This window comes from Telopea speciosissima, chromosome 1, assembly GCF_018873765.1.
Source record: "Telopea speciosissima isolate NSW1024214 ecotype Mountain lineage chromosome 1, Tspe_v1, whole genome shotgun sequence".
Taxonomy (NCBI): Eukaryota; Viridiplantae; Streptophyta; class Magnoliopsida; order Proteales; family Proteaceae; genus Telopea; species Telopea speciosissima.
This window is the reverse complement of record NC_057916.1, coordinates 22,426,225-22,453,108: the sequence shown is the minus strand read 5'-3', so window position 1 is coordinate 22,453,108 and position 26,884 is coordinate 22,426,225. Positions and strand designations below refer to the sequence as shown.

The 26,884-nt window shown below is 38.1% G+C and overlaps 2 protein-coding genes across 8 annotated transcripts; both read right to left on the bottom strand.

Annotated features, from left to right (window-relative positions):
• Window positions 1-7,948, bottom strand: LOC122669903 (GDP-mannose transporter GONST2-like). 5 transcript variants are annotated; one of them, XM_043866806.1, is made up of 11 exons: window positions 7,752-7,948; window positions 6,561-6,622; window positions 6,265-6,464; window positions 5,147-5,348; window positions 4,582-4,721; window positions 4,218-4,347; window positions 1,811-1,909; window positions 1,456-1,610; window positions 1,237-1,353; window positions 240-337; window positions 1-155 (listed from the first exon to the last, which is right to left on the bottom strand). In XM_043866806.1, the coding sequence occupies exons 3-11, from the start codon at window positions 6,453-6,455 to the stop codon at window positions 112-114; spliced, it is 1,176 nt and encodes a 391-aa protein (XP_043722741.1). In that variant the 5' UTR covers window positions 6,456-6,464; window positions 6,561-6,622; window positions 7,752-7,948; the 3' UTR covers window positions 1-111. The 5 variants fall into 5 exon arrangements, with proteins under 5 accessions (XP_043722741.1, XP_043722758.1, XP_043722750.1 ...); XM_043866823.1 differs by having other exon boundaries at window positions 7,769-7,791; XM_043866815.1 differs by lacking the exon at window positions 6,561-6,622.
• On the bottom strand, window positions 1,955-26,702 carry LOC122669930 (glycosylinositol phosphorylceramide mannosyl transferase 1-like). 3 transcript variants are annotated; one of them, XM_043866850.1, is made up of 6 exons: window positions 26,311-26,702; window positions 23,627-24,023; window positions 13,705-13,868; window positions 13,515-13,588; window positions 12,137-12,311; window positions 1,955-1,981 (listed from the first exon to the last, which is right to left on the bottom strand). In XM_043866850.1, the coding sequence occupies exons 1-5, from the start codon at window positions 26,505-26,507 to the stop codon at window positions 12,151-12,153; spliced, it is 993 nt and encodes a 330-aa protein (XP_043722785.1). In that variant the 5' UTR covers window positions 26,508-26,702; the 3' UTR covers window positions 1,955-1,981; window positions 12,137-12,150. The 3 variants fall into 3 exon arrangements, with proteins under 3 accessions (XP_043722785.1, XP_043722797.1, XP_043722791.1); XM_043866862.1 differs by having other exon boundaries at window positions 1,962-1,981; window positions 13,515-13,585; window positions 26,311-26,700; XM_043866856.1 differs by lacking the exon at window positions 1,955-1,981 and having other exon boundaries at window positions 12,122-12,311; window positions 26,311-26,701.
• Window positions 26,703-26,884: the final 182 nt, after the last annotated feature.

Below are 26,884 nucleotides of genomic sequence, written 5' to 3'. Positions count from 1 at the left end.
GCCCACTTTTAATAATTAGTAACCCCCATTGGTAAGTCGAGATATGGTTTTTCTTGCCACTTGTATGCAAGCCAATGGCACTCTTCCAACCTAGTCAACAAGCTACTGGTATTAGGACATTTTGGCCCTGGCAAAGAATACTCCAGCAAACAGGCCTGTTAACACATAATGGAATTAAGTGAGATGAGAAATTAACATGTAAGAAATAATAGTCAAGATAATGTTTTTTGGTTGATTACCAAAGAGTATACTGAAGAGATTTGGAAGACTGAGTGGAACATTGAACACAAGTATTCCTGCTATAGATATGGGTATCTTGTTCAAGGAACCAACTAGACTGTGAAAGAGAAGCAAAACGTCAGCAGCTAACATAACAGAAGAAATAATCCAAACAAATTCCTGTGTAGAGAAGACAGAGACAACTAGAAGAATAGCACAGACTTGCATGTTTACACAACTTCTCTCAAGGTCAAGCACTATAGACAAATTTGGTCAGGATCACAGTTACCTGATATCCCGGTTCACACTCATAATTTGCACACCAGAAAAAAAGGGGTAGGCTTCTGTGACTCACATCTTGGTTCACCTTATCAACCTACATTTTGTATGGATTATTTATGTTTATGTAACTTCATTCATACCTACATTTTCCCATGAGAGATTTAATGGGCATTCAAAATTTGTTATTTGAACATCTTATATGTTAGATTTTCTTTTTATTATTATTGTTATTGCTATTATCCAACCTGCATACAAAATAAACATCTTTTTCCTCTTTATGAGGTTCCCAAATTATTCTCTCTTCTTATTTTCTAATCTTCTTTAAATTAATGTAAGGATTTAAATCCTTTCTAGTTTGCCAGAAAGAAAGGGTGATTTTGTGAATTACTGATGCCTGACTAGCAACAGGTTCAAAATTTAAACCTTTGACAGAATTGACAACGAATTTAGGTGGTTATGATTATGATCACCTGGCAACTTCAAGTCTTACCCCACAAAAGATCATTGCAGCTTTGTTAAGGTCAGGGTGGATGGATACAAGAACCATCCGGACTAAGCCATGGACCTCTCAAATCCATATGGCTTGATATCATCTTATGACTGTGATAACAGATTACACTGGCGTATAGTGTATCAGACAGCAATAAACTGATGAAAATATAAAAAGTTTATGAGCATCATCTCAACATGGTCATGCACCAGTTACAATGTACATTAAAATCTGTCCAATCATACCTATATGTGGTGGGGCTTGTTTGATTTAAGAACCACATAGAGGTGAAGCTAATGCCAAGTCCAAGCACTCCACTGGCTGTTGCCACAAACCAAAACATTGGTATCCTAATTACATCCCTGCAAAAGGGAAATACAATACATGAGAAGAATAAACCATAAATTTGTGATCCAAGTTGATAAAGTAGATGAATTCTTCGTAAGGACAAAGTCTAGCCTTACACTTTATACACATATTCCCATTCATTGAATATCAGAATAAAAAAGATGGCGAAGGGTATAGACAATGCATTGTTTAGCAACACCATTGTAACTTCATTAAGAGACCCAGATCTTGTTGATTGCTTTGCTGTATCCATTACCCGTCGCAGTGTCAGCTGTCTCAAAGATGAAACATTGCAGATCAATCAGCAATTGGAAGGAGATGACGAGTTGCAGACCCTCGATGGGGTCAGCTGTCTCAAAGATGAAACATTGCAAATCAATCAGCAATTGGAAGGAGATGAGGAGTTGCAAACCCTCTTTCTAACCCAAAATAGGATGGAAATCAAGCAGTATTTATGTGGAAGGAACATACGGAGTAGCTTGCTGTAAAAATGCAATTCATAATTTGCCAGGAATAACCCACTGCATCGAAAGAAAGATCAGTGATTCCACCACTAATAGCAGAGATGATCTGCATAGACAAGAAAAACATTAGTATCCAAGAATTTAAAATGGCAGGTAGCAAAAATAGACAATTTATTGTCAAAAATGTCAGAATGAAGTTTCAGATAACTTTACAATGCTCCATGAAGGGTGCTTACTTTGTTGTCACCTATGTGAAAAAAATTTTAAAAAAAAAAGTGTGTGCTTATGTTGTTAGAATTGTACTTATATTTTCTAATTTCACAAGAAAAATTAATGGCATGGTTGACAGCTCAAAGACAAATAAGTCCATTATAACAATCATAACGACAGCTTTCAATCTTAATTTCTTTCCTACCCGTTATTAAGGCTATGTTTGGTTATTTTTCCGTTGTAAATATAGGGAAAAGAATGAACTTCTTCCTACTACTGCTTGGTTACTATGGGAAAATTATTGAGAAAACTCTTTTTGATGATTTGGTTGCACTATGAAACCATGTGAGAAACCTTTGTAGGCATTTTTACGAACAGTCGGAGCTCAAAAATTAACATTCTCTCATGTCATTTTCTGGATGGTCCCACAAGATAATGTCTTTGACATTTCACACTTTCACAGTCCACTGACATTAAGCCACATGGTGGAGAAGCTAGATAGGTCAATACAGGTCCCATGATGATCCTTGCTTTGTGGACTCTGTAGTGCAGAGTTTCTCCATCTCATAAACCAGCTTATAAAGCCTTCACGGTTTTGACAATTCCATCAAGGAACCACTTTGTCTATAAATCCTTCAGTCCCATTGGCTGCTGCCACAAATTAGAACCCAGGTTCTCAGAGGACGAAGAATACAACGAAATTAGATCAGAATCAAAAAGGATTCAGAAATCCAAGTTTCAATCAAAATTCATAACAGCAGCTCAATGATACCTAGAAAGTGGATGAATTTTTCTGGAAATGATTGTAGATTGGTGCATGCGGAAAAGCAACATTAAAGATTGCAATGCTTCATTCACCCTGAGAGAGAGAGAGAGAGAGAGAGAGAGAGAGAGAGAAACCTGATATAAAGAAGGTATCATTAAAGGTGAGAATAGATTGGCACAAAGACTTTTGATGAGAAAAGACACCCCTCCCCCCAAGTTCTGTTCCCACCTTTTTTTTCTTTGTTTCCTAAAAACCATCTTCTTTCCCCACCCCCACCCCCTCAATTTTCTCTCAATTCAGAAACCAACCAAGTGCATTCTATGTTTTCTCTCATTTAACCGTTCCCAGCGCATCCAGAAAAGTAACCAAAACCAGTCTACATGCTAATTTTCTTTCCATCTTTCCCAGAAAATGCAACATATAGGACGCATATTTTCACAAGATAGGGAATTTAGGAATTGCCATTAAGTTAACATATTTAAAGTTTATATTTCTTTTTCATCAAGAAGGATTCATTTTAAACAACAACAGCCTTATCCCAATTAAATCGGGTCGTCCACATGGATCCTTGCTCTCCAATCAGCTCTAATCCTCACTACTTCACCTATTGTTATTTTAGGCCTGCCCCTGGCTCTTTTAGTTCCTTCAATGCCTCCATTGAACATGATCATTCCACCTCAAAAGACTCTCTCATAGCTTATCATGAATCAGACATACTCCCAACTAAGTTCTAATATGGCCATTCCTTACTTTATCCTTCCTAGTTTGACACACATCCATCTCAACATCCACATCTCTGCTACACTTATTTAATCTATATAACGCTTCTTAATTACCCAACATTCCGCCCCATTTATCATAGCCGGTCGTATGACAGTCCTATAAAATTCTCCTTTAAGCTTTAAGGGAATACGCCGATCACACAGCGTTCCAGAAGGATTCATTAATAGAGGAAAAACATGGAAGACAACAGGACTAAAAATACAAAAGCAAAGACCAAAAATGGACGCTCAAGTACTCAACACCCCCCCCCCCCCCCCCCCACCAAAAAAAAAAAACAATGGGTAAGCCTCAACATACATGAGCTGCCACCCTACACTACCTCATGTAGACATGTACTTTTGTCAGCAAAGAATTTCTAATCCTCAAGTGTAAACTCTTAATAAATATGTATTTCTCAGCTTTTTCTTTTTCATTTCCCTGTTACTTTCCCACCACTGAAAGGGGATGATCATATAATTCTGCTATGTGCAAACATTTGGAAAACACCAGTGCATTAGACAGAAGATCAGAAGCACCATCTTCTTAACCTCAAATAAGAAAAAATTAGATTTCCACGGCTAGGAAAGAATAATCACCAACAATAGATAATTTAGTGACAAACTCCACACCAATAATTTAAAATTAAAAAAAACAAAAGGCAAAGGGTATGACATACCATCAAAAACATGGCAGTCCACACTTTCTGATTCTGACGCTTCTGGAAAATATATAATTCTCCAGATGCTGTTAAAATATTTGTCACGTTCTTCAGGATTGTCACCATTGCAATGTTTATGTATTTCAAACTGCAAAGATTAATAAAAAAAAATAAGTGAAGAAGAATATAAGGTATTAGAGTTCATTAAAAAATTCAGAGGTTAGACATGTTTTAGACGTGTTCACTCTTATTCTAACATTCTACAAATTTCTGTTCTACGGATTCATTTTCTTCATGTTTAAGAAGTACTTCTCTCAGCTCAAGCCTAAATCTAGTCCTGAAAAGAGTAACACATAGCAGTAGAGCAATCTGCATATCATACCTATACATGCCAGTCACAAGCATACCCACAAATATTATGTTGACAGGGATCCAAACTCTGACAAGCTTCCATGTGAGCTTTTCTGTTGAGACTACTCCAAAGATATCCAATGCAACAACCACCACAACACTGACCAAATTCTACAACAAATAAAGCAAGAAAAAAAAGGTCACATCAAATTTTGAATCAAGGAACGTGTATGCGCACACACGATATAGGGAGACAGAAATATCCTAGTGAGGAAGCAGAAAATGGTTTGTCCTAACTCCTAACCTATACTAAGGTGTGACATTTTCCGGCACACTCAGGTATTGAGGGGATTCAAAAATGCAGAACTGCATAAAGGTAATTTACCTTCATATTTAAAGAACATTAAAATGAAATACATCGTTGACATTACTCATTAGAATGTCTATGAAACTTGGAACCGCTGTTACAGGCATCCAGCCAAAAAACTCACCCCCTTCGGATAATTTAATTTAACCAAAAAAAGAAAACGAGAAACCATTTCCATTGTTTTGCGCATTTGAAACAAGTTGAATCATGGATGACATGCAAAGAACACCTGGTAGAACATCAACGATATTCCTGCATTGAAGCCATAACTTGATAGTACAACTTTGTTAAGCAATATCATGCTGCACGAACAAACACAGTAAGCTATTCCAGACAGAAGCGGTCCAGATTTTCTTTCAGAGTCGTGTTCCCGCTTATCATCCCCATCAACCTGAAGAATGAGATCAGCACCAACTGCTGATTGATTTCCTCTGTGAAATTGAATATATTGGAAAACAAATTGGGTTCAGACACCAAGTCATGTGAAAAGTGAATGACATACTGATAGTTTTCATATAAAGTGAATGTCCAGATGTCATCTTCCAAAAATTCAGACAATCATGTTGCATGATTCAACATGCCTACAAGCAGCTTAGGATAAGATCTTCAAATGCAAAGAATGATCTAAATCTATGAAAACAAATCTAGGTTATCAGTATGAAAAGTTACATCTAAAACAAATCATAAAGACAAACAGGATCTGACAAAAAAAACTACTTTTTTAACACAACCAATGGAAGAATTAAAGGATGTCCATAGCAGGAATTTGAAGGTCCTTGAAAATACATAAATAATAGATAAAATCATAAACCAAAAAAGTTTTTTAAATTTCAAAAGACGTTGTAGAGAATACATTTACAGTATACAGAGTATTAATAATTTCCTTCCTAATGCCTTGAGCATAAAGGATGAATAATTAAAGACAGGGAGAGCGTTCCCCACGATGCCAATTTTGGGAAGGGGGGGATCTGCACACTAAACCAATGGCGGTGTGGAGAAGGTATCATTTATATAGGGGCCACATGATCAGAGAAGGAGAGAGGAAATAATAAAGAACCCATGAGTGAGGAAATAGTACTCTGGTGTCGTGACGATTCTTTTCCCTTAAAAATATAAAAGAGAAGTGTAAAGTAAGTGGCAGGAATAAGGTTACAATTAATAATTCCAAGGACAAAATCACCCAAAAATAAAATATAAATTGAAGGGCACTTTTTGAGGGAGGGGGGGGGGGGGGGTTGGTTGGGGGCATATATGGAATAATCAGCCACATATTTGGTGCACACATTCAGCATAGAGTTTGAGAAGCATATAGAGAAATTAACAGATCAGAAGATTAAAATGTTCTACCTCTTAGTAGCTCTTCGTACAACATTTGTGGCAACATTGATAAATGACTTGTTTCCAGGCTTAAGAAAACCATCAAAGATCTTGTACACTATATTTTCTCTCTTTCCAATGGTAACTTTTTCATTTACAGATCCAAATTCAGATCCCTCGTACTCTTGGCAAATTGCATCCAATTTGAGATCAGACGTCATGAGCTGCACCTGCATTAAATGACTTATTTAAGGTGCAAGACAAAGTCGATGCCCATCAGACTGCTTAAAGATGCTAGTAGAAAAGAAAGTAGGTTAAATAGTTACCCTCTCAAGCCTGAATTAAATATCCAAATTCTTGAAACTACAAAAAAAATAGCAGTAGGCACCTGAAACCCATGGAGAAAAATGATGTCTTCATGGAAGATAGTCTAAAATACACAAATATGAACAGTAGATCTTGAAAGAAACTAATTTAATATAATGTTTCCTTATTATGGTATTGAAATTCTGGGATCCATTGGTTAACTACTTTAATCAGTATATGATGCCTTAATGTAATGTTTCAGGAACTAACACTCTCAGCTGTTTTACCTGTAACAACAAGGGTTAGAAAGGTACACAAATCAATGTGACTTGCCAGGAAGAATAATCCAGCTATCTGTACTTTTGTATCTCCTAATAAATTTCTTCCTTACAAATTTCCAATACTTTTAAGATGATTTTTCAGCGTCCATTATATATGAAAAATTCTTGAGACTAAATTGATATAATGTAATAAAGTTGCATAATCAAATCGGTGCATCAGTCAGCCCACAGCTATGCAGCTTCATCTAGGTTATTACCTATAAGACCAATAGCCCTGAAAAAAATTTCTCACTGTGAAGGATATGAGGAAGTTTTTAACCATCAAAATTCCCAGGAATGTGTTTGAGAAAGTCAAAGCCTTAATATCAAACAAATCTGTCCAAACAGCGTGTTGTGCCCCAATATTGATTAAAAAATAAACAAGTTACAGGGTCCTTAAGTGATGGGATGCATGAAACAATATGCAAGCGTAACAACAGATGAACAAATAATAACACAGAATAAACAATTTCATATGTGGGCAAAGATAACTAAGACATCGAGGCTGCTCAGTGCCTCTTGTCCCTATGAAGTCCAACCAGCTGTAGAGCAACATGAAAGCTTCCATTTGGAAACAAGACAGACTTCACCTATGCATACCTCGCTAGAAGAACTGAATACATAAGAAGCGGGTGGGGGTGGGGAAGTCCTTAAATCCGAGTAACTAGCACCTATACTGTAACCAGAACTCAGCACGAAAAGGTACCTTCCGATCCTTAGTATTTCTCAATCTTCACTCATTCAAGAAGCCATAAACAGAACACATTGGAGCAGCTTTACAGAAATTATCAATATACCCACAAAAGAAAGCAAGAAATAGTAATGTACAAAAAAATACACCATTAGATAATGAAAATGAAAGTCTTGAAAGAAAACGATGAGAAACATTACATGCGTATAGCACTAACCAGTAAAATCGTGAGGATTACTTGACTCAATTGGACCTTCCGCTGTCCACAATTTGAAATCCGAACATACCATTATAAGAAAGTCGATATGGCCGATTTCATTGAGGGAAAAAGGGTAATGGATGCCTTGGTAAAGAAGGGAAGGAAACCTTATTTTTCGACAGTTATTAGGGTTTTCTGCTCATCTACTGCAACTTGGAAGAAAATTTTGAAGTCATGTCAAAGACGTGTTGAGAGCCCGGTATTTTCTCAATGTACGTAAAGTAAAGCGAACGTAGAATGGACAGCGTAGATCTGAAGAACAGCTATTTCTGTTGGAAAGGAAAAGAATGACGAAGCCAGAGACGAATGGATGGCGTTTGAGCCTGCAATCGAAGCTCCCAGAGAGATATGAGATCCCAAGATTCCAGGGTTGAGAGAAGCGACTAAAAAATTGAAAACTGGACCATAATGGAGCTCTTCCCGAGATGCAGTAAGTCAACTGTTTCAAATCCAAATCCATCGGTACTCCAAGATTGAAAACCATGCTTACGCTTCGCTTGCTTGCTTGTCTCAGCGTCGGAGAAAGCTGCAATAAGTAGCAATGACGGGGACGAATCGATATCAGGAAATATTTTGTAAGGAAAATGAAATAAATCGAGTCTACTACATCGAGAACATGGTGGACGCAAAGCGTCGGGCTTCAGGCACGGCGAGAAACCAACATGGTTTAAAACTTTCAGGCGTCAAGGCTTCCAACTTTTCAAAAGAACGTTTATTTATAGGAGAGGATAGCTTATCAAAACGGGAAATTTATCGTCTCCATTTATCTGTCCCTCCATCTCCTCCATTACATCTAATAGGGGGAGTGGACCTTGCCCGGCAGTGTAGTGTGTTCGTGAAGTGGGGTAGGATGATTATTTCCGCTTAGTTCATGTTTTTAGTACACGAAATTGGATCGTGCATCGGCTATATCGGATAAGTTTAATTTTTCTTAAAGAACAAATTTTTTACAATTTTATCCCCTGTTCGTCTCGTTATATCGGCCAGACATTGATATTGTTTATCTTCAAAACTGTGCAATATCAGATGATCTGATTCCGATACCTCAAACCATGGTTTAGGCATAAATTTTGGGTCATAAATCACAAGTAGATTGATTCATTATTTCCTTCTAGCAAAAAAAAGACCATGCACACAATTGTTGGATGGGGATAAGGGTTTATAATGCACTCCCTCATTTCAATTTGACGGTTGTGTGCATGGTCATACACCATGCACGACTGTACACAAAACCTCTCATCTTTCTTTATCTATCTATAAATTTTGAACTCAATCTAAATGTTGCATGTACAGAAAAAAAAAATAAATAAATAAAATAATTAAAATTTAAAAATAATAATAATAAGAACCAAAATTATGGACCATCTAAAATACAAAGAGAGGAATGGATACAAATTGTGCATAATTGTAGTTGACATGTGGTTAATCTAAGGGAGTCAAAAACCTAAACCAAATCGGTCAAATCGGCCTGGTCTGATCTGATTCAGCCCGATCCAAACTGAACTGAATCTTAATCGGTTTGGCTTCGCTTTGTAGGTTAGAGCACCATTCGGTTTGGGTTCGGTTCGGGCAAACCGATGGACCACCAATTAGGCCGACCATTAGGACTGAACTGAACACTGAAACCGACCCCCCAAACCCTAAAAACCTACCTAATCCCTACCCAAAGCCATTCTATAACTGGTTTTCAAACCAAACCAAATTGAAAACTGATAGCACAAATCAAACCAAAACCATTCCGAAACCAAAAAAACGAACCGATCCCAAACCAAACCGCCCAATTGACACCCTTAGGTTAATTCATGAGAGACCTTACCAACTCATGAGTTTAGAAACTGTCATATCATCAACCTTATGACAAACAGTCGGGACGTATTTTTAAGTATACAACCTTCTCCATGCTGCCACATTTTTGTCATATATATGTTTTTGGGCTTATGCTCTTTGTGCCGTAGTGCAGCCTGCGCCCAGACACATGGGCCAACCATTCAGGGGGTAGGGTGGTCATTTCACCCACCCCCATGTGTCTAGGCGCAGCCTATGTCCCCGGCACAGAGAACATTTGGCCTGTGTTTTTTTTTTCTCCTTCCAAACAAAGACCCCAAGCTCTTTTTGTTCACATATCAATTTTTTTACCGAAAGAAGTTAGAGCAGATAACATTTACCAAAAAATAATTAGGAATGCAAAAAATTCTTTGATTAAATTTGAGTTTGAAATTTGACACATTTATCTAAAACATTTTCTACTTGATTTGAATAACTAAATCATCTTTAGCTGGCACAGATAAATGTGCAGTAAAAATATTTTCTCGTGTACCTTATCCCATTTTGCCCAAAAAATAACATGACATTTATGTAAGAAACAATGCATTGTGAGTCTAGAGATGAGAAGAAATTTACATCAATTATTGATCTAAACCGAAAACATCAGTTCTCTAATAGGACCGGCACCCTCACATCTCTCCTCTCCTCTCTCATTTCTTTCCTTGGAGCTCTCTTGTAACTGGAGGATATTTAAAAGTCCTCCATAAAATTGGAGTTGTCCACTGAGGATAGTGAGACGAGAGGAAGAGGTGTGCCTTGTGAGGGTTTGGAACTTACTACAGTATATTTTCAATATTTTCACCCTTTTACTCTCAACACTTAACCAGAGCCACCAAAGTTGAGCGATCAACTAGTTTTCAATCACTATATCTCTATGTGGACAAAATTGGATGGGCAAAAGCTTACAAATATGTTCGATGGTCCACAAAATTAGTGTTTATGGAGCTTCTGCTCGATTGGCCTAAAACCTTTGCCCAATAAGGAATAGCATTGGCAACAATTGTAAACCAAAGTGTATCTAAATGGATCCAAATTCAAATCCAATGTCTTCATACGATGCAACAGATGATTAAGCTTTGGTTGATATGCATTCCAAGATATCATATCAAATGCAGCCTTAATTTCAAAAACTCCACCAATTTCAAACGTTTTCAAAACTCCAAGTATAATTGCAGAGTTCATTCTCTTTGACCAATATTTAGAGTTGAGATCTTCAGAGGGTGGACCAGTGGGGGTGTTTGGAACTAACAAAATGTTGAGGTTGAGAAGATGATAAATATATGTTAAATAAATTGTAAATAGTTGGTCCAAATCACTGTTTTAGGAATCAGTATCGAATACGGGATCTGTCTCGACTGATACCAATCCAGACCGTTTCCCGTATCAAACAGATGTGCTCCTAGTTTTCAGTAAAAATGTTTTTTTTTTTTTTTTACCTAGGTGGGAAACACATTTAAATCTTTTTTTTTTTTTTTGTAAACCTTTGAACCATTAGTCCATAGTCCATAGATTCCATACCAGCCGTTGGCCAGGAATCGGTATCGGCAGGCATGTTCGGACCACCTACCAAGTGAAGAAGCCCTACTGTTTGACAGCTTTTGCCAAAAGATTCCGATCATTGGGCTGAGAATCCAAGACTTATTTTTCCTTTTGGATAAGTTGTCCAAACTCCAAAGCCTGTTTCGTTCTAGAGGATCAAAAAGGAAAATGTCAAGGGGTACCTAGTATTGCTCAATCCAAAGGGGTAGGAAACAAATGATTTAACTTGGTATCTCTCAAAAAAAAATTTATTTAACTTCGTTCAGGTGGGGTTGATAAGTAATTAGCTCTGTAGTAGGAAACAAATTGGACTACTCAGTTCAAGCCTCATCAGAAAAATCAATGTTAACCGAATATGGAATTCCAAAATCCACACACAGCATATATAATGTCTAAAATAAAGAAGAAATCAAGATTCAACCACCTTGGGCTCTGGCAGAGTAGGACAAGACATATAAACTCAGACGGTGGTGGTTCTGTGCCCTTCAGCCAAGCCTAAAAATAGACGCATCACAAACTCCAAGTTGCACTGCCTTACTCTTCCCCTTAAGCCTTCAGAATGCAAAAGGCATCTCCGATGGCAATTCTACTGTTCCAGACCTGGTTTGGTCTCCTAAAATCAGGAGTAATAAAGTTTAGAGAGAGAAAGCTAACTGGGCACGTGTGGTGTGCTGCCCCTGCAGGCACAGCGGTCATTTCACATGCTGCTGTGTCTGGGCACAGGGGCAGCGCACCGCACGCGCCCAGTTGGCGTTCTCTTTCCCTAAGTTTATAAACTAGATTGGCTATTAGCTAAACCTTCATTTAGTATAAAATAATATTTAAGGATGAAAAGAGAAAGATATGATACATATTACAAATAAATAAGAATGGATATAACTTAAATGAAGTTTTTTTTTTTTGGGTAAAGAACTTATCTAAAATCGTGGAAAGGAAAAAAAATATATAAAAATATTTCTCTGTGAAGAAATCCAACATCACCAAAACAAGCTGTTGCGGCTATCGACAGCCTTCACAGATGTTGATACCAATGGCATGCGCCCATACTCTCCAACAAACTTGTTGACACATTGGGTTCTTCGCTTGTTATGACCGCCCAAACTACTGATTCCAGTTGAGCCAATCTCAAATATCTTACCTACAAGGAACAAGAAGATATGTCTTTGTTCAAACCTCGATTTGACACAGAAGGATAAGAACTGTATCAGAGTTTAAATGTCAGAAAAAAATACTTGAGAACAAAATCTAAGGTCAAGTCAGTTTGACACCTAGGATTAATAAAAATATCACAAGGTCCTTGTGATATCCTGTTCCAACTTCCATCACAAAGTGGTATTTGACCCTGTGACTAGATTATATTAGACACTAAATGCAGCAGTAAAATGCCACTGCCATCTCCCCTATTCTATCTCCCGCTCTCAGCAACTTCACCAGTGAATTGGTGAGCTTGCCCCTTATCTCTGTCTCACTTTTTGCCTTTGGCAATCTCTTCTCCTCACTGCCTCACAATTTCTCGCCATATTTGCTTCCAGCTATCTTGTAACTTCAGTAATGTTTTTCCCTCGTGTATCCCCTGATTTTCTACCCCCTGAAACCATCATGGTAGAGTTCAAAAGCTTCAGGTTTCAAGCATATATTTCATAGTATGAGGTTTAGGATTTCATGATTTAGGGATTAAGGTTCAGAATTCATGGTATCTGCCGCCAATCCACCAGAGAATATGAATGATGGTTTTCAAGCTTCAGAAGTTATTGGTTCAGATAAAGTCTGTCTTAAAATGGAGTCTAGATCTGTTTGTGACAAAACAAATTATCAAATTATTTTTGACCTCAGTAATTTCTGAAGTTTATTTAATCAGCACTTGTTCCCCATCCTTTAATAGTTGCTGAGATAAGAAGACCAAGATACCACTACCTATTTCCAAATTAAATAAACTATATGGGTAGGATATAGTTTATTTAATTGCCAAGGCACTTACTCTCTTTGTGTGAGCTCTAATTCAGGGTCACTAGTCTCAATAATCACTGAAGGATATGGTTGACCTGGCCTAATCATAAATCAAGTGGTCAGCTGCTATGATGGTCGAAGGCTGTGTATCTTAGTAGAAATTTGTCCCACCCTGGATTCCAGATGCCCAGTTTACTGCTCTCTTTTTTACAATGGATCATGACACCTGCATGTCTGCTCTCTGCATACTGTGTGACATAGGTAGACCATTTTTTATGTCCACCACCACAGGAACTTCAAATACACTCCCTTACAGCCTTGTATGCAGATAAAATGCTTCAACAGGGGGAGGAGGGGTGCAATCAAAAGAGAAAAAGAAATCTGTGTCATTTACCTTTCACCCATATGGGGGGAGCACCGGTTGTATTTGCAACGAGGAAAGACATTGCAATGTCCTCACAATTCCTGTTATATTGAATCAACAAAAAATAATGAAAATCTATTGTCTAGCGGAAAAATAGGGGAATAATTGAATAACATCAGAAAACAAATCAATAAGCTAAAATTGCTTGTTGAAGCAGCACCTGTTTTTGGCTACATATTCTCGAATTGATGTCGGCATCTGGTTTGTATACAAGAAAAGATACTTCTTGTGGAAAAAGGCAGCTTTTGAAAGCACCATACTGTATGTACCCATCCACCAAACGGACCACCAGCCCCCGTAAGTGTAATATTCCATACTTTCCTTCTGTGAGAAAAAAGATGAGCATTCACAGGTGTAAAGACAATGCCACAGTCTAATCATGACAAGGCCATATGTGTCAACAGAGAAGATCATTGGACATTGCACACAACCACGCCCCACCCCTGAATTATTTTTCCCAAACACAAGGACACGGATGTATACGTTTCATGCACGAGTTACACTAGACATATAGCTGAATACTCCAAAAATAAAGCATTCCAAGTCTCCACGAAAGGTGATACCATGATGGGGCATAGAATGTTATACATGTTAAAGCTAGTCAGTGGTATGACAAACCAAGAGCAACACATACATGTATCCATATAACAGGCATGTCAAAATACATGGTAAAGCAAGACAAATTTTGAAAAGAAACAAAAGGCAGGAAGCAAACGCTAAAACTAGACTATATTAAAGTTTGGCAACAAGAAAAGCATCTATTGATCAGTTCTATAAAAGGAGATGCAACATTGTGCCCAAATGTGTGTCTAGTTGTGTCCACATGCAAGACAAGATACCCACATTAGAAATCTATAAGGGGTAACAGTTTAGCTGAATCAATAATTAACCACTTAACCAAAGATATTCAACAAGAAGATCATAAGCAATAGAAAGTCTCATGATATTCTGACCCAGGAACATGTAGCTAAATGTCATGGAATCAAGTTTACAGGCCATATTATGAGACATCAGATAATAGTCATTGAGCATGGACTGGGTCATGAAACTATATTAGAACGGAGACCTATGGTCGTGAGAGCCGCTTGAGGTGGTATGGTCATGTACAACTGAGACCTATGGATGCACTGGTAAGGAAGAGTGACCAAATTCAGTTTGACGGAGCTAAAAGAGGTAGGGGCAGGCCCAAATTGACTATTGGAGAAGTGGTAAGAAAGGATATGCATGTGGTAGGGCTTGATCCTAGTATGACTGCAGATAGAGTTGTTTGGAGGACAAAGACCCGTGTAGCCGACCCCTTGTAGGGGAATGTTCCTGGGATGCTGCTTTGACTACTACGTGGACTTCTTCCTTTACTTATTCTCTTTTTTACTTCCTTTTACTCCTCTTACTTCTTTTTACTTCTTTTATTTCTATTACTGTCATAGCCTCTATCAGATCCATGTAGCCAAACCCATTTAGTTGGGATAAGGTTATGGTTGTTGTGTTGTCATTGTATTAGAAAATCAATCTGAATTGTGCTGGGGGGATCAGCTATTAAAGTTATTTACTTCACAAGGTCTCTATTGACTTCAGAGAAGCTTATGATAGGGCGCAACAGGAGATCATTTGGGGGATATAGGGAAAAAAAGGGGTCCCAATTACATATACTAATTCAGCCAAAGATACGTCCTAGGTAATAACTAACATTGGAACAAAAGGGGAATATTTTTTTTTTTTTTTGGGGTGTAGAATGGGGAGAGAAGGTTACTTTTCTTATTAGAATAGATTTATAGAAAGGGTCAGTATTGAGCCTATGTCTCTTTAATGATTTAACAAGGCATGCAAAAGAGGAGGTCCCAAGGTATATATTGTTTGCCAATGATATAGTTTTAGTTGTCAAGACTACTACAGAGGGGATGGTATAAAGTTAGATCCATGAAAGGGTGTCTGCAAATCAAAAGAGAGGAAGACAAGTCAAACAAAAACAGAATATAAGGAATGTAATTTTTTTAGTTAAAATAGGAGTGAAAAGAACAGAATGGCTATGATCATAGTGTTTGAAAACAGACCGAGCATTGAACTGAAAAGGGGCCTGTTGTCGGTGACCGGCTTTGACAGTTTTTGATTGGCAGACATCAGTTTAACAAAAAGAACTATATTAAATAAAAAATTGAGAAAAATCTGAGAAAGAACAAAACAAAAAAAAAAAAAAAGTGGGGCAATTCTATGTAACAGTAAGAGATTGGCTGGCATAATGGCAGGTGCTCCCATGGTTAAACAAGAGGTCAGGGATCATAGTTATCAAGGCAACTAGGTGACCCAAGGCATTGTAATGTAATACTGTATTTGAGAGATCAAAACAGTACCAAGAACAAGATTGAAATCGAGGCTTGCCCAGTGCACGAGGCTCCTGCCACTGCAGGGTCTGGGGAGGGTTATAATGTACGCAGCCTTACCGCTGCTTTCGCAGAGAGGCTGTTTCCAGACTCGAACCAAGAACAAAATTGAAATACAGAGAATAAAATCCAGAATTATGAGAATTCAAATAGAACAAAATCAGATGGTTAGATAACCACCAAACTCAAGTCAAGTTTACCAAACAAGGGCTAGATCAACTGCTGAAATTCTGAAATCGATCCAATTGCTGGATCTGAGAATATGAGTCAGTCCTACTAGCACTAGGACAAGGGTGTATAACAGTAATTCCACAGATCAGATATTAACTCAGATAACAAGAATATGAAGAAGAAACGATTCTGAACATGGACCAATAAAATCGAAAATAACAGATTAATAAAACCAGTAAATCGAGTCAATATTCAGAAAACAGAATATCAACTTAAGGAATAAGGGCAGAATGGGAAATCTAGTACAAGTCCAGATCAGCAGCTCTGTTCGGAGAGAATTTCTGGTCGAGTTCCTCTTTTAGGGCTTAGAACAACTTCTAAAGATTTGAGGATGATCCAATGGCTGGATTCCTTCAAATTAAATTCGTGTGAAAAAACCTTTGCGTATAAATTCCAGATTCAGATTACTAGTTGCAGAAAACTAGAACAGTACTTACATGTTACCGGAGAGGAAGATAGAAGAAGAATAGTATAGAGATAGAAAACACGCAGGCTTCACATCGCAAGGTGGTTGGATGGATCAAACATCAGCCAGCCTTGATCAAACACAAGAGATTTCTTCACAGCATAATGAGAAGAGCAGCAATAGCTTTTCATAAATCAAATTTCGTGTACAATGCTGCACCCCCCAAACTTATATAGAATACTCAAAAATAGACTCCTACACTAAAAAGGAAAGGCCAAACCCAATCCTTAACAAATAAGGTAACCTAAATTGACTAGAAAACTGACATAATAAAGGAAACTAACTCAAAACAAGGCTGAACTTATAGAATCCTAATCCAACCTAACTAAAACACATAATAACAATTAAATGAAAGAAGTAAAGACACTTAACTAGCTAATCCCCCATGCTTAGCCTATACCCATATTATAGGCCCATTCAAGTGGCCCATTACAATGAAAACCCATGGGGTCAAAGGCCTAACACATACATAACCTAACCCAGAGCTTATTTCCAATAAAATAAGCCCATTTAGGTGATTTAACTGCATCACGTTGGAGGGGCACCTAGGTGACAAGGCGCCCACCTAGGCATCACCTGGGCGTGCATTATGTTTATACGCAACATAGAATCCATATCAATACAATATGTTTATCTTGCTAGTAAGGGACTAATATGAAAAAAACAGAATTTAATATAAGCATATTCATCAAAAAACAAATCAATAAACATAAATCAATGTAAACTCGTGAAGTGCCAACAACGTGCATTCACTGGTCGCCTTGGGCCCAAGAAAGAGCCTGGATGCCTAAGCAGCACGTAGGCAACGCCTTGACAACTATGTCAGGGATCCATGTCTCTAAAACATGTTGATGCAAATAACTCACATAAATGGGCTTATTTTATTAGAAATAAGCTTTGGGTTGGGTAATGTAGATGTCGGGGTTTTGATCTCATGTGTTTTCATTGTAATGGGCCACTTTGATGGGCCTAAAATATGGTATTAGGCTTAGTTAGTTAGTTTTTTTATTTTATTTTAAGTGGTTTAATAGGGTTTGAATTCCCTCACCTTGCGTGAGAAGGTTTCCTTTTATTATTATGTTGCTTAGCGATAGGATCTTACTTTCTTATTCAGATTAGGACAATTAATAGTTTTCTCTTTAAATCGCTAGTAAGAGCCATTGGCTCACAGACGATTTGATGAATAAAAGTTTGCTTCTCTGCAATGGAGTGATGCGCGATTCAGTAAGAGGATGTGAGATCCTTGGAGAGCAGTGAGAATTTGTTCCTTGGTGCTGGAAAGCCATAGTTATCTATTCTTCTTTTCTTATGTTCTGTTTTCCCTGCGATTAAGGTACTGGTTTGAATCTTCTATTAATTGATATTGCTGATCTGTGTTTGGTTGCTTGTTCTATGTTAATTCATCCTTCAACCACAACAACAACTCAGCCTTATCCCAACTAAATGGGGTTGGCTACATGGATCCTTGCCCTTCAATCAGCTCTATTCAAGGTCATACTTGATACAAGGCCTAAGCTATGCATGTCTTTCCTCACCACTTCTCCTAAGGTCATTTTAGGTCTGCCCCTTGCTCTTTTAGTTCCGTCTATCTGAATCAAATCACTCCTCCGTACTGGAGCATCCAAAGGCCTCCGTTGAACATGGCCAAACCACCTCTAATGACTTTCTCGTAGCTTATCATGTATCGGAGCTACTCCCAAACTAGCTCTAATATGATCATTCCTTACTTTATCTTTTCTAGTTTTGCCACACATCCATCTAAACATCCTCATCTCCGCTACACTTAGTTAAATGATGCTTCTTAACTACCCCAACATTCCGCTCCATATATCTTAGCCTGTCGTATGACTGTCCTATAAAACTTTCCTTTAAATTCCAGGATGCTAAATAAAATATGCAGTAATGAAAGTAAATACAAGTGAAAAACTTGAAGGAAAACTTGAAAGTGTCTTGTGTGCGGAACAGGTACTGAAGATCCAGGTATGGATCCGTCGCTATACTCAATGGGGGTAACCCAAATCGATCTGCCAATTTGCAAGCAGTCTTCTGTTGTGCAAAAATAGGCGGCTAAGCCGGCCAAATATTTGAAAGTAAAGCTTGAAAGATAAACTTGAATTATATATTACTTGGAGAACTTGAATTACAATCTTGATTACAGGATTTGAAGTAAGCTTGAAGATAACTGTTAACTTACAGGTGACTTTGACGGAAAAAACTTGAAAGCCTGAGATAAAGGCTAAGGACTTGAAGTTACAAACTTGGATGAACACTTGAATGTAGAATCTTAGTTACAACTTGAACTTGAAGAACACTTTGAAGAAAATAAAATTAAAATTAAAAAACACTTGGGGTAAGAACTTGAAGAGCTGAGTTACAGCGATGCTGCGTACTACTATTTTCCTCTTCAGAGATTCTCCTGCTTCTCCTGGAGAAGATGAAGGGTCTTATAGAGCTTTGGAGGCTTTGGATGCTTTACTTTTCCATCGAAAGCAAACCTTATCTCGAAGGAATCTTTGGCAGAGCGTAGAAGCAAGTGGGCGTGGGCCCAGACTGTTGGTATTTGGGGCAGAGTCTTGACTTTGGAGGCAAAGGGCACCGAAAGTATTCTTGGACGGTAGTACTATAGTAAAAAGTCAATTTTACTATTCACCACTTTGTCGGTAGAACTTAAACTGTTGAAGAGAGACTTCAAAAACCGCACCGAGGCGTTCCACGTGTCGAAACACTGTTTTCCTTATTGGTTTGGTTTAGACTGTTCACTGTATTGGAATGGGCCCAGTGGTGGCTTGACTATCTAGGACCAGAGATAGTAGCTGGGACACGACTTTTGATACAGCCACGTGTCAGTTGCTGTGCCATTCTTTTGGTGTCGTCATGGCTGACGATTCTCCAACATCAGGGTTTGGAGACTAACCCATGGGCTTATGGCCCAACTTTCTGGATGTTTGGCTCATGGAGCGTCTGGTGGACCTTGTTGAGGAGAACTGTTGACTGATGAGGTCCAGCCCATCATCAGGGTCTTGATCAAACTGGCCTTCATGGAGATGGGGGTCAATGGACCCAACACTTGAGCTAGTTTCTTCCTTTCTTCTTCAGTATCAAGGGCAGCAAGCTGGGCCTCGATCTCTGCTTGTTTGGCCTGTAGTTTAAGGCGTCTACTGTTGCTGGACTTGTCTGATTTTTCTGAGAGGGCCACTTGAGGGGTAGCTCTTATGAGAGATTGGATAAGGGCCTCAGGGGTGCATCTTTTTAGGTCACATTTTCCCCACCATTTGACCCTGAAATTCCTTATGAGAATAGGGATGGAGCAATCAGGGCCTTCAGACTGCTCGACTGCATATTCCCAATACATGATCCAGGCCAATCGGCAATGGATAAAAAATCTCAATAGATCCGGCTGTTCAGGGATTTGTTCGGTGTGCTGGCAAAAGATGTTAAGAGCATCAAACACTCGAATTGGCAGGATATCTTGGATTGGCCCATAGGCGGTCCACCATCGAGGGAACCAATTTGGGATCGGGCTTGAAAACTTGAAGTCAAAGCAAAGAACCATGAATGTTGGTTCTTACTATTTTGATAAAGGAAGGCATGGTGCCAAACATCCATGTAATCAAAATAGTGGTATTCTTGTCGTTGGTAGACTTGAGAGAATCTTTTAGGAGTGAGGGGATGTGTGCCCCAATCCTTTGAACTGATTATTTGGAGGATGGTTACTGAAGTATGGGTAACCAAATTTGGCTCATTCTTATCAAAATTCTGTTTGATACGGATGGAGTCTGTATCGACAAGAATAAATTCATAGAACTCTTGATATTTTGAACTATTTGGGGAATAGAAATTCCAATCCTTGTAAAAGACTCTTTGAGCTATTTCTACAGGAGTTTTGCAGCCTTTGGTGAATTGATCATCAAGGGCAAAAAGGTCTTGATAGGCCTGTTTGAGGACATATTGGCTTTTGGGAAGGTTCTGAGAAGGAGCTGGTTTGGACACTGTTGTGGACGAACTAGGCCTGGAAAGTAGTTGGGATGACCTTGTATTTGGGACCATTTGGGTGGACTGGCTAGTCACGACTTGGGTGAAAGGAACGCTTGTAACTACTGTTTTGGAAGGGGAAACCCTGACTAATTGACTTGAAGGAGTTGGCTTGGCATAAGAACCTTTTGATTTTATGCTGGGTTTGGGAGGCTCCTTAGGAGCCATGATTACAGAAATTGTTTTGGGACCCTGCAAGAATTCACGGGTCAGGAAATCAGGAATTGAATTCATTTCTCCTTTGATATACGTTATGTCAAAATCAAAACTTGATAACAGGGCTTACCATCTTGCAAAAATTTGTTTTGAAGCAATGTTTTGAACATCATTTTTTAAAACCTGTTTTGCAGCACTGCAATCTACCCTTACTAAAAATTTTTTGTTTAATAAATCACTTTGAAACTTTTGAATACAAAGGACAACTGATAAGATTTCTTTCTTGATGGTACTATAGTTTTGTTGGGCAGGGTTCCAGATTCCTGAAGCGAATTGTACTAATTGTTCTTTGTCATCTTGGACTTGCTTAAGAATGCCCCCGTATCCTAATTCTGAGGCATCAGTTTCTACAATCTTGAAGAGTGCTGGATCTGCAAGCTTTAAGCATGGGATCTCTTTGACAAGTTTCTTGATATCCCGGACTGCTGTGGTGTGACTAGAAGTCCAGGGACTTGGTTTCTTTTTGAGCCTAGAGTAAAGATCTTTACATAACAGGCTAATTTGAGGAATAAAATTTCTGACATAATTTAGGCTTCCTAAAAACCTTTATAGTTGTTTTTTATCTAATATTTGGTCAGGGAACTTGTCAGCAAAAGCTATAGATCTTTCAATGGGAATGACTTGATTTTGGTAGATGTAATGACCTAGAAATCTAACTTTGATTTGGAATAACTCCATTTTCTTTTGGGAGAGGACTAATCCACTAGTCTTCATGGTGTGGAAAAAACTCCTGAGGTGTTTGAAATGTTGTTCAATAGATTTGGAGAAAATTAGAACATCATCAATATAAACTATTATGAATTGGCTAAAAGGATTTAGGATATCATTCATAATATTTTGAAATTCACTGGGAGCATTTTTTAGTCCAAAAGGCATTACATTCCATTCGTAATGACCAAATGGTGTGGTGAAGGCTGTTTTGTAACGGTCTTCCTTGTGAACTTGAATTTGCCAGTATCCAGATTTGAGGTCAAATTTTGAGAAAATGGTAGCTTGGTAAATATTGCTGAGTTGTGTCAATATTGCTGTTATGTTCTTTCTTTTTACCTTTATCAATCTTTTGTTGTTGCAAGGTTCCATGTATCCGACCCCATGTAGTTGGGATAAGGCTGAGTAGTAGTAGTTGTTGTTGTTGTTGTTGTTGTGATGCAGATGTCAAGATGGATTAGTAATAAGACTACAATGCCCAATATGAGTTGGCATTAAAATAGTAAGCAAAGGCAAGATTCTTATGATTTAACAAAGACATGCTCCTTAATAGAGTGCAGTGAAAAACTAAATTTATATAGGAAAAAAATGGGAGGGGGAAAGAACTGGATGTGTATAGCTGATAATAAGTTGTTGGGATAAAGTTTAGTAGAGTTGATCTCCACAACTGGGTTGGTGAGATTATACATAGGTTATAGATTTGTACTGAGACCCTAGTGAAATCACAGAAGTTTCTGTCCAAGATTTAGTCAAATGAGAATTTCAAAAGAAAGAATAAGCTATTAAACAAAGATTGTTCAAGCTATTAGAAGGCAAGCAAACACAAATTTAAATCTTTGCTGAGTCATGTGATGAATGAAGATTGAACCGTACAGGCCAGAAGCAGTTTTTACAAGGAAAGATACCCACCAGCAGGCATTGGAAGACCAGTTCAGGGAAAAACTTTAGATGATTCATAATTCTGAAATAAAGTGCGACATAAATTTCGCTATATTTGTTTTTTGTGTCGCCACATGTCTACAGTTGAGAACAAAACAATAGCTCTCACAGATAAAATAGCAAGTTATAGGATTCAAATTTTCACTTACAACTTCATCAATTTGTGATTTACAGAGGATTATCTGAAGGAGATTCTATGGAAACAAGTACTTCAAAAATTGTGAATATCACCAGAAGGTCCAGCACCAACAAGAGAATGAAACTTGCAAATCCTAGTAACTCCAGTTCGAATAATTGACTTGAGCGACTTATAGGATTATGATCCATTTCTCCTGTTTAAATTGTACACTTCTAGCCCGATACCTACCACTAATAAGAGAACTGCATTTGCACATCAGGATAACTCTTGTGCTGATAATACATTTTGGTTATTGGATAATGCTCGAGTTCTCTAGTTTGGTGACATACTTCACCCATGACTTTCCAGAAGTTCTATCCAGGGGGGAAATTGCAAGGTCTTCCGTCATACATGGTATGTACCAAGTCAAAACATGGGCTCAACATCACCTCACCAAGCACGTCCGCATCTTAATGTCCAGAAGACACTTAAGAAAAAGATCAGTCTCACAAAGGATGCCAAACCCATAACATCAAAATTAATAGTAAACAAAAGCCGATAGAGTCTGAGATAGCTTGATACATGGTACTCAATTCACTTATACATATTAGTAGAAACATTTAGTGGGCAAGTCTTGGCTCAACGGTTAAGTTGCACTATTACAACCTGTTGGTTGCGGGTTCAAAATTTGGAAACAGCCTCTCCTGCGAAGCAGGGGGTAAGGCTGCATACATTGCCCTCCCAGACCCTGCACTGGGACGCTCTATATTAGTAGAAACTCTTGGGTTACATCTTGATCCATGAACCAATGAAAGCATCACAAACAATATTTTAAGGTAGGAATTCAGATAAGACTGATCAGGTAACAGAGTAAGAGAAGCTAAAGAGATGAAGTTTATCTAACAGAAGAGTTAAAAGAAGAAAAAGTTAAAGAAAAACATTTAGGTAGAGCATATAAGGAAAATTAAAGAAAAAACATTTAGGAAAAGCTTACCGATTTATCCACCCAATGACTACGGGGTACAAATCCCACCATGGTATCAGGAGCACTCTGCCAAACACTGAAAGCAAACTCTACTGAAGTGCAGGGAAATATAACATCATCATCAATTGAAAAGATGGCATCTGTCTTCAAATCCTTAATTTCCTTGAATCGGTTATTCAGACTGTCTTCCTTATTTATGTCAAACCTCAGTTCAATGTCTTTACCATCCCTTGAGTTTGACTTAATAGTACGCCAAATAAATTCACGAAGAGAATCTGATGGAGGATCAGGTTCACTCCATACAATATGTATTGATTCAAGTCCCGCACAGGATGCATAGTGGGAAATAGACTGTTTAAGAAGATCATATCTCTTCCACGTGTTAATTAATATAGTGTAACCTTTCCTACATATAAAAGATAAAATGAAGTTCGTAAGCATGATAACAACTACAAGACATAAAAATAGATATACTTAAGAACATCTTCTTTCCACTAAATCAAGTGGAGATTCCTGGCTATTTCAATCTTCAAAATGTATGGCCTTAGATAGAAGTATCATGGATCACATGTAAATAACATTCATATACATTCTACCTCGAATCATCTGTCCTCCTTTTCACAAGGAAAAACATTTTCTCCAAGGAATTGTAAATCAGGATTAGGGATGAGTACATCTTACATACAACGAGCCTGTGAGGTAGGAGATGTAACTCAAGAGCAAGTAAGGATCCCCATTGATTAAAGAACCAATGAATCAAAATCTGTACGAATTTGGATCTCTGACTACTCTTTATAGGTTTTCCTGTGCCAGTAAGTACTGTAATGACATAATAATGCTGGATAGCTAAGTTTGATCAACTAGTCAACAGGATCTAGGTGGCAACCTTTAAACATGCTGTGAATAAGACAGTTAAATTAGGGAAGGTGTATCTATGGCAATGATTTTCGAAATGATATCCACATTTCAAATTTTATTTTATGATCCAAGTGCCAATATTGGAAAATATTATGAGAAAGATGTTAGAAAACCAAGCTTTATGGAATGAAATTTTGGAGAACAAGAAACAAGCTGAATGCCACTGTTAAGATTGAAGTATGGTAAGGCAAGGAAAGATAGAAATGAAATGCACGAAAGTCAACTAAAATGGTTTGAGTATGTAAAGCAAAGACCAATGTCTGTACGGCAAAGACCAATAAGTGTGCCAGTGAGAAAAAAATAGTATTATGCAAGCAGGAGATAATAGGACAAAGGAAAGACCAAAAATAAAAGTTGAGTTGAAGTAGTGAGAACCGATATGGGGTGCTTGTAACCTATATAGAGTAGGATGGTGGGACAGGATTTGTACAGCCAACTTTAAGAATAGGGTACAGCTTGGTTGAGTATAGTTGCAATGTATCACCTGATGCAACAACCTACCACCCCCCAATCCCCATAGCACCACCTAAAAATTATAGAGTTTAAATATCTTCATAACCTAATTTTGTATAATTAATTAGATTTACTTTAAACTTAACAATTGAATTGATAAATTTTCCTTTTTATCTAAGTTTTGTACAGTTTTGCCCCTCAGAGGATGGGATAAACATCAGGTCCATAGCCACATCTAGAACAGATCCACATAGAAATTTGCATCTGAAAGAACTCTGGAGTCCTCATCCACTCCACCAGTCTGATGAATAAACTTCTTCAGAAACAACCCATCTTACAACCAAATTAAAAGTTGATTGAACTGTATTTTCCACTTCACACATATCACCTACCTTTTCTGAAGTATGTGAAGACCAGCTAACACATTAGACCAAATTTCAAAATGTTAGCCAATCTCAACTTCTTTCTACAAACTAAAGTCCTACTCCATGACCTCCACACTCTCACATGAACAGGGGACCACAAATTAGCCAGTTTTGAACATTTATTTTACCAACTCAAGAGGATCTCAGAATTGATACACAAAATATTGTTTTCAAGTAGTCCAAAGAGTTCAAAGGGATGGGGTTGACTCTCAACTAATCCAAAAGAGGGAGGAACCTTCTGAAAATTAAATACGCTTTCATCTAGTTGAAGAGGATCTCAAAAGTGAACAACATAACATTCTTTTTAAGTAGTCCAAAGACAGAGTTTGGATATTCAAAGAGCAGACCTTTTCAAAAGAAAAACACATAAATTCAGGTTGGCCTTTTGAGTAGCAAAACAGAATGTATAGGAAATTAATCAAACTACTTTGAATGAAATCAACCATAAAAGGGTAAAGAAAAAAAAGGCAAAAGGTTAAAAAAAAAACAATTCAATTCTTAAGAGATTATCAAGTTAAGTAATTGAAGCAACTGTAGCAACGAAAGAAGTGCATTTAAGGACAACTTAAATCTTCATTAAATATGTTTACCAAAAAAATATCTTCATTAAATATAGCTTTCAAAGAAGTTCCACAAGGAGAACAAACGAACAGCATAGTCATACACATTGAGCACCAAGAAATTAGCCAGATCCAAGACCTAGGGCTCATTGGTAGGAATTTTGTCATTAACTACCAGATCCTCAACTCTTCTTTAGATAAAGGAAAAAAAATATTTCAAGCCGCGTGAACAAAAAAATTCCATAATAAGAACCAATCGTTCCAATAACTTCACACTAGAACCAAAAACCTGGACAGAATAGCAAAGAAGAGAGATGAATCGCGCTTGTTTACGAACCTGGGAGTAGGGAAGTGTCGAAGAGAATCGTGGTGGTGTGTCCATGCCATGAAAGACGCGGCTCGGCCAGCAATGAGCACGAAAGTGAAAGCGATACAGCAACAGAGAAGCAGTTTCATCTTGACGGATCCAACGGAGGAGATCGCAAGGTGGCGGAATCTCTGCAGAATCCTCCGGCTAATGAAGTTCCCTCTCATCACAGTAGCTTATTAGTATAAGACACCGCCGATCGGAGCCCGCAAAGCATATTTTCAGAAGGGACAAGGAGTCCAATCGTGTACCACCAACCTTCTAGCCCTTCTCGATGACTCCATTTCCTTAAAAAAAGCTGCCTCGACGAGTCCCACTGCTCTTCAAGCCCCCTCCCACACCTCCACCTCCTCCTCCTTTTTCTCGGCGACGTTAGTATCTAGTGGTATCGTAAAGGGAAGGACTTATGGACTATGGAGGGGACTTGTAACAGCGAAGGGTAGTTGCAGCAGCGTGAAGCAGATGACGAAAGAAGGAAAATGGCAGGAACGCCCACTCACTGTCACGGTCTCACACTCCTACCTCGCCGTCGAACCAACGTCCC